Source organism: Vitis riparia, chromosome 7, assembly GCF_004353265.1.
Source record: "Vitis riparia cultivar Riparia Gloire de Montpellier isolate 1030 chromosome 7, EGFV_Vit.rip_1.0, whole genome shotgun sequence".
NCBI lineage: Eukaryota > Viridiplantae > Streptophyta > Magnoliopsida > Vitales > Vitaceae > Vitis > Vitis riparia.
In genome coordinates, this window is record NC_048437.1 from 25,652,773 (window position 1) to 25,667,465 (window position 14,693).

The 14,693-nt window shown below is 35.1% G+C and overlaps 1 protein-coding gene across 1 annotated transcript; it reads right to left on the reverse strand.

The window, feature by feature from the left end:
- Positions 1 to 1,688: 1,688 nt before the first annotated feature.
- Positions 1,689 to 10,844, reverse strand: LOC117919055 (protein ABC transporter 1, mitochondrial). The gene is made up of 8 exons (XM_034836097.1): positions 10,376 to 10,844; positions 10,050 to 10,275; positions 6,819 to 6,971; positions 6,364 to 6,522; positions 5,175 to 5,334; positions 4,721 to 4,830; positions 3,424 to 3,540; positions 1,689 to 2,418 (listed from the first exon to the last, which is right to left on the reverse strand). Exons 1-8 carry the CDS (start codon positions 10,804 to 10,806, stop codon positions 2,023 to 2,025), a joined length of 1,752 nt encoding a protein of 583 aa, XP_034691988.1. The 5' UTR covers positions 10,807 to 10,844; the 3' UTR covers positions 1,689 to 2,022.
- Between the last annotated feature and the right edge of the window lie 3,849 nt (positions 10,845 to 14,693).

Here is a 14,693-nt window from a genome sequence, read left to right on the forward strand (position 1 = left end):
CTTGGAGGAGCTTCTATGGGATTGAAGTCTGTTTGGACTGCAAACCGCACTCCTTTTCATTTTTATTGGTCAGTTTGGATTTTGCCGTCTTGGAAATGAGGATGAACCACCGACAGACGCGTCATTGATTGGATTCGTTGTGCGGGGAGCCCGGTGTCCCCCCCACCCCACTCTTGAAGACTCCGCCCCACCTTACAAGTTACAAACCCCAAACTTATTATCCAACTAACCTTATTTAAAGAGCCCTTTAATTGCATTTAAATAGTATTTTAAAAATACGATTTTATAAAAATAAAATATATATATATATATATATTTAGAAAATAAGATTTCAATTTGAAACCTTGTTTTCATAAAACGAAAAATAATTATATTTAGAGGAATCACATTTAGAAGTTGAACTTCCACAAAAAGAAAGATCATCATATTTATGTAGGATTAAAAACAATAAAGACCATCTTCAAAATAAAATAAAATAAATCAGAAAAACATATTTGAAAACCAAAAATTTACTCTTAAAAATTTTAAAAATAATATTTAAAAAAAATATTTTTTAGTTGTTTTATAATGTTTTTATTTGTTTTATGAAGATTGTTTAAAAAATAATTATATAAACATATAGAATAATTTAAAATAAAACATTAAGGGGGTGTTTGGTACGTCAGAATGAGGAATGGAAATGAATATTTTGTTTTCATTCTTATTTCTTAGTGGATAGAAATGAATTTGATGATTCCATTTCTAGCATTTGGATGAACTTAAGAATGCAAGATTTAAATGATTATTTGTTTCAATTTCAATATTTGATAATAATAGGAATGAAAATGAAAAAAAAATTACAATAATATCCTTCCATATAATTTAAAATAATTTTTTATTTTTAAAAAATAATTTTTGAGAGTTTTTTTTATTAAATAATAAGACAAAAAAAATATATACACTCAATAAATAAAAAATCATATAACCTTAATGTAAAAATATTCAATTATCATTTTTATTAAAATTTTGAATAACTTGTCAAGTAGTTATAAAATTATATTTTAAAAAAATAAATATTTATTATAATATTTAAATTCTTAAAGCTAGCAAATGTTTTTCCTATTTCCAAAAGAGGAAATAAAAGAATTCAAATTTCATTCAAAACCCTAGAAATTAGAAATTGAATTTTTATTTCTAAATGTCGTGAAAGGTTTGATTGATTCAGTTTGAGAGAATCACTTGTTGCATAGAAATGGATGATAAATGGGTTTGGATAAAATAACAAATTTAGGTTATTTAATATTTTCAAATAGTTTAATAAACCAGAATACCACTTATTTTGATAAATTCAAATCCGACTTATAAATTGGATTTGATTTTGCTTAAATAATTTTTTATTTCATTCTGTCTTCTTAACATTTATCCAAACATAGGAATAAGAGAACATAAATGAGATGTATATTCTCACTTTCTATTCCTATGTACCAAACACCTCCTAAACATAAAAATTATTTTTAAAATATATTTAAAAACATTTTATATTTTCTAACAAATTTTTATTTTACAAAATATCAAAAACTGTTTTAAAAAAAATTGTTTTTAAAAACAATTCCCAAACACACCTTAAATGTCTAAAACAATGCCCTGCGCCAAACAAAAAGGCCATTTTTTCTCAAAATTGGATCTAAATCTACCAAAGCTCGTCAGAATTCCTGGAAGAGGAACGAGGAACTTTCATAAAATTAAAAGTGCTTGTCTGTGTTCTCTTTAAAAGAATGCAGAGAGAACAAACTCAAATATGAATATTTGTTGCCATAGTGTATGTATAACACCATGAACTATAACGTTCCTCACAGATAAAAACCTTTTAAGGCATGAAATATAAGAGATTGCACTTAATTTCAGCTAAGTAACCGCAGACTCTATCGCCCCATTAATGTAGCAGGGGCATTCTACTCAGCTGCTTGGGATGCTCATCTGCATCCCATGATTTATTACAGACGGGGCAAAAAATCAATGAAACGGAAAAAATTATATTAGTTATCATGAAACTGAGGCGCTTGACAAGATTTCTCCACCTTCTTCACCAAATTGATATTGCTCATATACTTGAAGTAACAGTTCCCTGCATGGTACCACGGCACCAAGCTTGATGCAAGCCAAGAAAGCGCCTGAAAGCTTCCTATGAAGGCTATACACCTCATCAGGGGGTGGTCTCAATCTATGCCTCAACATTGTTGCCCCAAGATTTGTGATGCTTTGAGTAATATTGCTGGACCGGAAATCATAGCCACCAGGCTTGGAGAATGGCAATCCCACAACAAAGCCAGCCTGAACATGAACATCTATCATTATTTCTGATTCCATTCCTGAAAGGAACCCAAGTCTCTGTGACATCTCAATTACTGCATCTCTGTCTCCATTTGCGCATGCATAAACCTGCTCAAAAGTAGCTCGTTACATGAAATTGAAGGACATGGTAGCTTTAAAAACCCAAACAGGCTGCAATGAAAACTATTTCCAAAAGGAAAACTCAAGTTTTTATCAGTTGTTTTCCTCATCATCAACGTCATGGCAATTTATGGGCAGCTAAAACTTGTTTTAGTAGAAAGGTGTTCTATAGTGTCATTAGATATTGTGGTAATCTAGATATCACATGAAAATTAATTAGTAGGAAAAGAACGTTTGGAAGCTTGAAATACATGTTTTGAACAATCCAAGCTTTATAAAGGTAGGAGCTTTACAATGCCTTGGGAGTTCTCAACTCCTTGGTGCCTTGGACAAATGAGACCTTACCCAAAGAAGGTTCCAAAACACTACTGAGTTCTTTTGGAGACTCTCCAAAACCCTTCACCCAACTCCTATGTAGAAGTTTCCTCAAAACTTGGGAGTATTGTAGATGGGGTGTCTCCTTGTAATTCCATGGCATTCTAAACCACTCCCTACAATTACAACTACTTTGGAGAATTCCATAATTGAAAACCTCTAGAATAGTCTGACTATCTATAGAAAGCTCCAATAAGGATTTTGAGCAGTCTTATTTTCTTGACAACTATTGACAGTGTTTAGAACATTCAACCCATCTATAAATCCTTGTGGTGGGGTTATTGGTACAGCACATAACATATTTGCTAAAATGTCCTTTTTTCTGAGAAAGGATTTTCATTGTAAAAAATGGAGCCCATACCCCAACAATATAAGAGGAATTGTTTCCTGATCAGCAGTATAATCCAACTCTGTACCAAAGGCAAAAGCTAAAACCTTTTGAGATTCAAATTTGATGATTTGGTTTTAAGCCCCATAAAATTCCAAAAAGGAAAAAAAAAATTCAACCTAAAATCAAAATCTGCAACCTTCATTTGGATGTATGCCACAGAAATAATAGAAAATGATAGTTGACAAAGTGCCAAAAAGAAACTAAAATATGAAGCAAAGAGAAGTTACCATTCTTAAATAGTCATCAACAAATCTTTTAGGGTAATCTCGAGCCGCTCCAAAGTCTATGAGATTTATTGTTCTTGTGGCATCATCATATAAGAAGTTACTCCAATTAGGATCTGTCTACATTAGTCAAGCACAAAATGATCAAGACACAATAAGATAAGAAAATTAGGAGAAATGTCATACAGCTGCAATAGGCTATGATTTGAATAGAGAGAAACAACCTGATAGTACAGTGGAAATCATGACCAAATCAGGTCAGGTATCTTTAACAAGAGGTCCTCATTCTTAACATTTTAGGAAACTGCGATAATGAAACACAGTTGCATGCAAATTGGATGAGGCCATTATATCAGACTATACTTGATTTTTTATTTTTTAGTTTTTTGGTTAGCAAATAAGAAAATATATTAAAAGTGACTAAGAGGAGATGCACCAAAGTACACATGATGTATACAATAGTCACCTAGGCTAAACAAGGAAAGGGTAAACAAAAACAGAATCCCTCTCCTTAATAGAGGCTTAATCAATCTACAAATTCTATCATAGACATTGAATGGTCCTCTACGTACACTCTAAAACCCAATCCAAAGAAACTAACATAAAATACAATTTGATTGCTTGGTCCAACTGCTCGACACCATTATACACCCACCTATTTCTTTCATTCCATAAGAGTCCAAAACAAACACCAGGGAGCAACCCTACAAACTTTTTTCTGCACAAATGGCCCATGCCAATTCAGTAGATTCCTTCTAACTAAATAGTGCATCACCCATCAAACCATACTTGATGGGTAAATATATGTTGACTAGTAGTAGCAAAATTTGATACCTGCAACGTACTCAATATGAACAGGTTTACATTTGTCATTTCTTTTATTGATATGAGCAGGTTCACATTAAGCAGATTGCTATTATTTCCATTATCTCTTTCTCTTCATAGGCATTTATATTGTTACCTTTTTTTCACTACATGATCCTTCAAAATATAAATATAACATCTCTTTAACTACCATCACTTAGGAAAAAGAGGGATTCATTTGCATATGGAATATCTGGTCTTCTAATTGGAAGGAGTCACTTTATTAGGTGAATTTTTCATACCAGTAACTGTGTCAAAAGCTTCATGTTTATAGTTGAGTGACTCCAGGACCTACTAAAGTGGACTCAAGATAAAAGGTATTGCAGGAAAAGCAAAGATAGGAACCCAAAGGCAAAGGATGAGAAAAAAAAGTTCTATAGGAGTGAACTTTTGCCTTTTTTTTAAGAAACTAACATGAGAAAAAAGGAAAACCTGCCTGCATGAAACGAAAGACAAATAGCTCCGTCAAAGTTAGCTCCAGCAACTTTTTCCCAACATAATTACGAGTTCCCTGATTTAGTAAAGCCACCTTGTCAATAGGAATTCCTATGGCAAGAAAAAATTAATCCCATGTTAAAAATGAATACTGAGATTCCAACTCGATTGATAAAGTAAGCAGCTACACTATAGGTTTATCTGTACCATTCAGATGCACCATGGGGTTGGTGACAAAATATTTGCACTACATACAATCTCTATATTATTCATGCTTTTGAGTCTAATACAAAAGCAAGAACATCAATCGCCCCCAATGCAAGTTTCAAATGCTAAATGCAAGTTTCAAAGGCTGGATGCAACTACTTGAGGCAAAGTTGTTTCAGCTTTTATGATCATATTATACAAACAATATATTTATGCAGAAGCGTATATCAAATATATAGAATAATCACCAGAAACAAGTTCTGTTGTTAAAACTCTTTTGCTTGAAATATCATCTATAACCATTGGAACATAAAACCCTTTGGAATTGGATAGAAGATCACGAAACCGTTTTTGATTTGTAGCTTCCAGCTCATAGTCACATTCACGAGATAATTCCTCCTTTGCCACCTGTCAAGAAGTTCAGAAGGAACATTAACATGCATTTTTAGCAGCATCATACACATTAGTCTTTTCAAGCTCTAGTCAGTACATCAGCAAATCATGCACTAAGATCCATACAGATACTCATATATACATACATTTATAAAGGATCAAGCATCGTAGTTTGATAGTTCATAAGAAAGAGACTGAAGAGGATAGTGGCCCTAGGTTAGAGCAGGATGGTTGAGTTGGACAAGTGCCTCCAAGGTGCTGTATGTTCAGACCCGTCAAATTAAAGGGAAAAGTGTTATGGTTGAATCCATGGCCAGCCATGCTGTTTGAGATCGGTGACTAGCATGAGAAGAAAGGCTAGAAAGAAAGATGCATTTTAAAATAGTTAAGGTAGTACCAATTGAAAATGGATGGGCAATACCATATTGAATGAATCCAACAATATGAAGCATATGGTTTAAAGTTCGGGTATTGCAACAACAGTGCAAGAAGTAGAAGTACAAGTAAGCTCCAAAGGGCCAAGTTGGGATCTGCCTGAAAGCGAATGGGGCTACACTTTGGTTGAGCAAAACAGAGTATTTCACTGAAATATTAGTCAAGTATGTGGTAATTATTCTAAAACAAGCACTAGAAAGTTTCCTCATGGCCAACTCAAAGCGTCTATTGATTATGTTAATTGAACTTGGGCCACAAACCTGAGCATGATGTCATACAAGCCTAAAGGCATAAATTTGGCACCCCAACTCAGAATTAATGGGCTTTTCTCAAGCCAACACAGCCAAATGCTCCTTTATAAAAAAATCCTACAAGAATGTGCCCCTTTGTTGTGAGAAGAGTGACAGCAACCTACAATTTAATGGGCAGTGTGGCCCTAGATAGAGCAAAATGGCCACAAGGGATTCTTATAGCCAATCCGATTAGAATGAGACATAGTTGAGTGTCGAATATTAGGAAGCTTGCAAAGAACACATAACAAGAGAAATAGGATTCTGAACCTTATAAGAAAAATGCCAACTCCAAATACTCGGACCATATCATCATTACCTTCATAGCTTTATCAAGATAAAGTCCTTCTGGAATTAGGTTTGTATAATCCAAAAGCAGTTTGACATTTTCAATATCACTTTCAATGCTATCTGCAACACCTGGGTACTGAATTTTCATCGCAACCTCCAAACCATCTTTTGTTACAGCTTTGTGCACCTGAACATTGTGTTAGAACTGTGAGGCTAGATAAGCAATAACAAGCTAAATGACAAAAGAGTACATTGCATCTGGATGAGAAACGGTACTTATAACAACCCCCATTTGGAGATAAGATAAAATGGAGTGAAGCAGGGCTAGTCTAAATGAAATGTATGTGAAAACCACCTTTGAGATATGATATGTAGCTAACATGTAAGGCACAAAAGCATTCTTGACTCCCATGAAAGGTTAAAGTACTCAAGAGTGAAGCACATGGGATAGAAAAAGGTAAGTATCTAGCAGATGGTAATCACCTGGCCTATACTGGCAGAAGCCAGTGGTTCGTAATCAAAACTGGTTAACTTTGACTTCCATTCAGGACCCAATTCAGCATCCAAAACTTGACTGAGCTGTTTCTTTGGCATCACATCAGCTCCTTGACGGACTACATCCAATGCAGCCAAAATCTATATGGAGAATTAAAAAGATGTCACAAATATGTTTAACTGATTTCAATTCAGGGCATTTAATTGTAGGGGAAATTTAACTTCATAATAGGAAGAAAGTTAAATAGGAGAAATCAAATGTTGTTTAAGAGATATTCTGCCAATTCTAGACCACACAATGCAGTGCCAGTGCCAAGACCAGATATGGGAGGATTAGATCAGGGGGGAAACCTTGAAGAAAATAGCACTTACATACACTGACCTGAGAGTTTTAAGCTTAGGCAACAGCATCATTACAGTTAATATGCATGAAAGCAGAATGGATTCATGCTGGTGAAGTCATCTAGTTGGGAAATGAATGAAGTCACCTAGTTGGGAAATGCAACAAAATGATGATGGTGGTGGTAGATGATTTCTTGCACACCTCTTTAAAAGGGTCAAATAGTAAAGTATATGATAAGTTAATGCTATATGTAGTTTGAAAAAATAAATATATACATACAATCCTCCCTAAGTGGTAATCTTCCAAGAAGACTTTTATGCATTTTACTTCAGTTATTGCCCTCTGCCTCTACTTTAAAGTGTTTCAATTCATTAAAAAAAAAAAAATGAAGGTTTAAAGCATAGTAAATGTGAAGTATATACAAGTCAATACAGCTTGAAACAACTGCCTATCAAGGGAACAGTATCATAGGGAAAATTTGAAGGAAAAAAAAAAATGTCTTTCAGAGCTACTCCTGGAATTTAAATATGGCCAAGCCTGCATTATCATAATCCCTCAATTCCATTTGTTTGACATCACTCAAGGAAGACAGTGAGTCCCCTTTCCTATGATCTTTCCTCAAACCTAAGACCAATCATAACCCTAGAAGAAATTGTATTAAAAAGAGGCGCTAAAATAGCAACTAAAACATATACAGCATAGGAACACCCCCCCTCCCCAGCTGGGAAAAAAAAAGCCAAGAGGAGCGGAGGGGCCAAGAAAACCACCCTCAACGAGAACCTACCCAATCAATGAAACCTACTAAAGACGGAGGACCATCTTTTATGAACAATTTTGTCTCCGACCAAAGAAAATAAATAAAAGAACTCTTAAGTCGTTGAATGGATAGCACATCATCTTCAAAAACAATTTTGTTCCTTACCTTCCAAATCATCCAAAAAATACATGAAGGACCTGCTCTCCAAACTTCCTCTCTTTTTTCCCACAAAAGACCCGTTCCAACCCAAGAGTGTCATTTTAACAGAGGTTGGCAGCACCCACTGCACCCTGAAGAGAGTGAAAAGCAACGCCCAGAGAGTCCTTGTCTTGGCACAGTGAAGGAGGATATGATCTATTAATTCCTCATGCATTTGGCACAGGTAGCATCTATTTACTAAAGACCATCCTTTTTTCTGAAGTTAGTCCAAAGTAAGGGCCTTCCCCCAAGTTACTTCCCACCCAAAAAAACTCACTTTGGGCAGCACACAAGATTTCCAAATGACATTTGATGGGAAAGAGGTTGAAGGTCCAGATTCTAGGGCTTTGTAGAGAGACTTAACATAGAACTTCCCACATTTTGTCTCTATACAAAGCACCCTATCCTCCACATCCCACTGAACACTCTTTCCATTAAGACCCAATAAAAAACAGTGCACCTCATCCATCTCCCAATCATTGAAGGGTCTAGAGAAATGCGGGCTCCAACTCCCCCCTCCCTCAAAGAAACTCCACATATCCTTTACCTAGGTGTCCTTAGATGTAGCTAAAGCAAACAAAGTGGGAAAAGCAACACAAAAAGGTGAATCTCCACACCATCTATCCTTCCAAAATCTCACCCCCTGACCATTGCCGACCATAAAGGAGAGTCTACTGCTTACAACATGCCACTCTCTCGTAATTGCTTTCCACAACCCCACGTCATATCCACCCCTCATTTCCTTTGAGCACCAACCCCCTTGCTCCTCCCCATACTTTCCCCTAATCACTTGATTCCATAAGGTCTCTTTCTCATTTGCAAACCTCCAACTTCATTTGCACAAAAACGTCTTATTAAGAGAAGAAAGACACTTCACCCCCAAACCCCCTTTTCTTTTGTCTAAGCAAACAAGCACCCATCTTACAAGATGAAGTTTCCGCTCAAGAGCCCTGCCACCCCACAAAAAATCTCTTTGAATTTACTCCAACTTCAATCTAACCGTTCTAGGCAAAGTAAGCACAGACATGAAGTAAATGGGCAAACTAGCCAAAGTACTCCAAATCAAAGTGAGTCTCCCTCCTTTGGAGATATATTGTCTCTTCTACATTGTCAATCTCTTTCGAAACCTCTCCTCCACTCCATCCTAGGCAGCCACAGACTTAAAAGGAGCTTCCAAAGGTAAACCCAAGTAAGAGGAGGGGAGACCCCTGACCTTACAACCAAGTTCTGTAACCAAAGCCTCCATATTTTCCACACATCCCACTGGAATTAAATCGCTTTTATCCATATTAATTCTCAGCCCTGAAATGGCCTCAAACCACATTAGAGTCCAACTTAAATACTTCATCTGATCCTGAAAAGTCCCACAAAAAACCAAAGTGTCAATGGAGTGGGACATATGAGCTCCTTCACCACCTCTACCCCTCCCCTTACAGGCTGACAGAAAACCCACACTTACAGCTCTCCTTAGAAGGCACCTAAGTGTCTCCATAGCAATCACAAACAGGTACGGTGAGAGTGGGTCCCCCTACCTTAAACCTCTAGAACTTTGGAAGAATCCTAAGGAAGTCTCATTAACCAAAACGGAAAAACTACCTGTAAAGAGTTCCCAAGCTGCATTGCAATGCAGGAAGTGATGGTTCGTCAATTTCTGCCCTTAAACATACATCTAAGTAGGAAATTCTGCTACCACAAACTGATCCCCTATGATTTATCGTTACTGGCCCATATATACAAAGACAAAATGATGGCCACTCTCCAATGAGCACATGTAATCCACATTAACAGAAGTTTAAATTTTTCATAACTCTGCTTCAACTCAAATCTCAGAGGCTATGGAATTATTTCTCAGAAATTATGTGCAAATGAACATTCCCCAATGAATGAAAATTCTAATGCATATAATAAGGAAATAAAATACCGGAGCAGGTACAAGGGTCTCGTCCTGTATGCTCAACATCTGCCCTAACTTAAGAGCCGCTCCACGCATTCTACACAGACCAAGAGCCAAACGTTCTGCATTTTTCTCGGATAAGAACGGGGAAACAGCAGATTGCTTATCTTGAGAATTAGGCGTCCCAAAGACGATCCTCTTCGCAGATTCCTGAATCGTTCCCCATGCAATACCAACCCCTAATCCAGCAAACCTTCATATGCAGGATTAAAAAAAAAAGAAAAAGAAAAAGAAAAATTAGGGCTTCGGCCATAGAAATGTCTCCACGAAATGAAGAACAATGAAATACAAACCCGAGGGCCCGGGAAAAAGGCGTTGAAGGAACTCTCCTCTCCCTCGGCTTCCGCCTCTTCACAACCACATCTACATTCCCACCCGAATCCTCAGACTCCGAAGCACTGGCACTCTGCTGAGCATTGGAATCTTGAACTCTCTCCGGAACAGAGACTTGTTCCAGTTCGATTGCATTCTCAGAAACCTGTTGCGTCGTGATAGCAACATCGGACTCGTCGGAAGCGTAGGAGGTGGCCGGTATAGAAAACTCTCGAACCTTCCCTTTTGTAAGGCCGGAAGCATCTGTTGCTGTGACAACGGCTTTCTTCACCGCCGATGAAATTAGGGTTTCCAAATCTCCAGCTCTGGCGTTGTCCAGAACTTCCGAACGCTTCACAGCCTCCTTGGCGATCAGCGACAAGCCATTCACCAGCCTCGTCCAAGTACCCATTCTGGCGCCACTCCACCCCAACAAATCCAACTTCTCCTGGATTCAACCCCATTTTCTTTCTTTATTTATATTTATATTTTTTCTCAATTGATCTTTCTTTATGTAGCAAATTTTCACTTCCTAGGTTTTTTCAACAAAAAAATATTATCTTGTGACACTCCAAATATAAGTTTGTAGTTATAACATACACGAGTTAAAGTTATTTTTTTAACTGTAATCGACATAAATATAATTAAAAAGAAAAATATTAATAAGTAAGGATATATCCATATTAATAATTTATTATTTATCTAATTAAATTAAATTAAATTTATAAAATATTTGAACTTAATTTTTTTATTTTAATATTTTTAAAAAATTTAAAAGTGAAATGATAATAATTTTTTTAAATAAAATTAATAAGATAATGATAATACATCTAATATTAAAATTATAATTTAAATAATTCAAATGTATTCATTAATGTAAAATAAACGATGATGCAAATATGAATTTTTAATATTTATATTTTCTATATTTAATTATCATATAAATAATATTAACAAAAATACTTATCAAAAAAATTATAATGGTGGTTTTTATATATTTATTAATTAAATAAATAAATTTTAAAATAACATAATTAGAATTAACTTATCTATTTTTAATAATGAACTTTAACATATATTATGCATATATATTAACAAACAAGAAGATGACCTAATGTTAAATAAGCTTGAACCCAAGCCTAGGCTAATATTTGGGCGAATCTCCAAAAAAAAATTTGTCATCGATTATTTCAAAATCGCAACAGAGTTTAAGACCAAAATAATTTATTTGTAAAAAAAAATGATAAGAATAGTATCCATTTCAAAATATTTGTCAAAGTAGTCTTCTTTATCCACGTAAGCATCCACATGAATTTTAAGTGTAAAAAACCACCGTTGATGACTGTGGTTTTAAAACTTACAGAAATTTCCTTAAAACCACAGTTACAAACTGTGGTTTTACAATTTCTCTTAGAACCACAGTTACTAACTGTGGTTTTAAAAGAAATATCCTTAAAACCGCAGTTACAAACTATGGTTTTACAATTTCCCTTAAAACCACAGTTAATAAATGTGGTTTTACAATTATTTTCAATCCACATATATTTTAATGGTGTTGTAATTTTAATATTATTTTTAAAATATTTTTTTATCAAAATACCCATAAAACCATAGTTACTATAACTATGGTTTTAAAAGAAGTATCCTTAAAATCACAGTTACAAACTGTGGTTTTACAATTTCCCTTAAAACCACAGTTAGTAACTGTGGTTTTACAATTATTTTTAATCCACACTTGTTTTAATGGTATTGTAATTTTAATATTATTTTAAAAATATTTTTTATCAAAACAACCATAAAACCACAATTAGTAACTGTAGTTTTACAATTATTTTCAATCCGCATCTATTTTAATGGTGTTGTAATTTTAATATTATTTTAAAAATATTTTTTTTTTATCAAAATTACAATTATGTTATAATTTTCACAAATATTTTTAAGGGGAACTCATGTGTAAAAAAGTATGGGATTTTAGAACTTTGCTTTTCACAAATTTTTTTGTTACGACTGTTTTATATATATATATATATATTATCTTTATTTTTTCATATTTTCCTTGAAAATTTGAGAGAATAATTTGGTCTACATGCATTCCCATAAAAATTTATATATTTATGGTAAATAAAATATTTATTTGTTTTACAAATATTTTCACATATGAACTAAAGAAAATTATTTATTCATATTATTTTAAAATTTAAAATAACTAAAGAAATTGTTTATATTATTTTAAAATTTTATATTTTCATATGAAAATTGATGCCAATGATTATGATTTTAGGTTATTTATTATTAAGTATGATTTGAACTTATGTCTTGGTTAAAATGTATAATTTTTTAATTATATGAAAGAAAAATAGGTAATAATTGTAATAATTTATTTAGTTAGAATTTCTTTCATTTAGACTTTAGGATGCATTTGAGTTTTATTTGTTTAAATTATCAAGGAAACATGTGAATAACATAACATCACTAATTTGAATTAACACTTTATATAACCTAACATAACATCGCTCATTCTGCCCAGACGGAAATCTCTCATTCCACCCGGATATCTCATATCCGGAATTCTGTCCGGCCAGCGTTCCACTTTATCCGGATGTCTCACAGCCATCATTCTGTCCAGCCGACATTCCACCTCTTTGGATATCTCACATCCGGCGTCTGTCCGGCCGACGTTCCAACTTCTTCGGATAGGCATGTCCAGATCCTTTGGTAACGCCTATCCAGAGTGCGCGCTTGACTTGTTCGCGATCCCCACACTTAGCTCCTGGGGTTTGAACCACCAAACCTCCAGGCTTTCCTTGCTTTCCGCCTAGGCTCTCATGGGTGCAAGGCCTACCCATGAGGCCTATTTCTCCGGGTCCGAATCAAGTGGCTAAGGGGGCTGACACTAGCTAAGGCTATCCTAGTACATGGTGTAATAGGTTATAAATTTTGTTGATTACTCCCTTCTGAGGACCATAATCAAGGGACACCAACTGGACACGTATCAAATGGCACCACAATCAAGGACCATTGAGAGAACATAAATCAGCTAAGACACCAATTGGGAACGAATCACAAAGTATAATAGTTCTACAAACATGAAAAAAGATCTCAATGTGTCCCACATGATGGAATCTTTCTCTTTCGTTGTGAACATCTACGGTAGATGGTCATAATTGTTGTATCCATCTGTGTTATCTGAAAAGTCTCCGTCTCTATAGACTGTGACACGTCATCTACATGAGCTGTCGAGATAGATGGAACTGATGGAGGTAGAACTCGACGTACACGTGGAGCTCGATGTCCTCTAGGTACCCGTACAAACAACCCGATTCATCAAAATATTCATATTACAATTTTGAAATTAACAGCAAAGTCTCTCTTATAACATAAGTATTGTCCAAAATACAAATAACATAATATCAACATCCAAAGCCTAGCACCCATCATGAAGGCCTAGCACCCATGTTCTTATTTGGACAAGAATGACGATTGTGACCACTTTGTTTGCACAAACCACATGTAACTGAGGTTTTACCTTCTCTAACATCCATTTCATTGTGCAAACGAGTAGATTTAGGTCGTCCACCTGACACACGTTTCATTGAATCTGCAGGCACAATAACTGGACCAACATATGGTGGCCACTCGTATTCATTGTGTATGGGGTTAAACAGTGGTGCCCAAGTGCTAAAGTACGATTGTATAGTGTAATAATGTTGAACAAATGATCTAAAATCAATTGAACGAAAATGACATGCCGCTAGAATATGACTACATGGGAATCCATATATGAGTGTTTTGCCACATGTGCATCCATGCTCACGTAGGTTAACACGACGTGTTCTTCCACCAGATGATGTCTTTTTACTACCCCTACTGGCCTTCACATGAAACAGTCCTTGGAAGTGATCATACAAAACAACCTCATGCGAACCTGCTTTAACAACATTTGCATTAATCTTAGCATCAACATAAGGAGTGTATTGTTCACCTGAAGCAAGTTGACTAGCACCATGTTCTCTTCTTACAGCAAAGTAACTATTAACTCGATAGAATGTCAATTGAACAAATGCGGTGATAGGGAAACTTCGTGCCCCTTTAAGCACATTATTGAACACTTCTGACATGTGTGTAGTCATTATGCCATATCGTCGACCTCCATCATGTGATAGTGCCCATTTCTCAAAGGGAATAGCCTCCAACCAGCTGAGTGCGTCTTGATTGATTCTCCCAATTGTCTCCATATGCATGTTGAATTTTTCTACCTTAGTTTCTAAGGCGGCTCTGCATAAAAGTTGTTTCAATCAT

Excerpts from the sequence above, each read along its gene's own strand:
- LOC117919055 (XM_034836097.1), bottom strand. The coding sequence starts at position 10,806 with ATGGGTACTTGGACGAGGCTGGTGAATGGCTTGTCGCTGATCGCCAAG. Across the intron at positions 6,972-10,049 it reads AGACCCTTGTACCTGCTCCG|ATTTTGGCTGCATTGGATGT; the intron begins GTATTTTATTTC and ends TTCTCCATATAG. Across the intron at positions 2,419-3,423 it reads TTGATGACTATTTAAGAATG|GTTTATGCATGCGCAAATGG; the intron begins GTAACTTCTCTT and ends ACTTTTGAGCAG.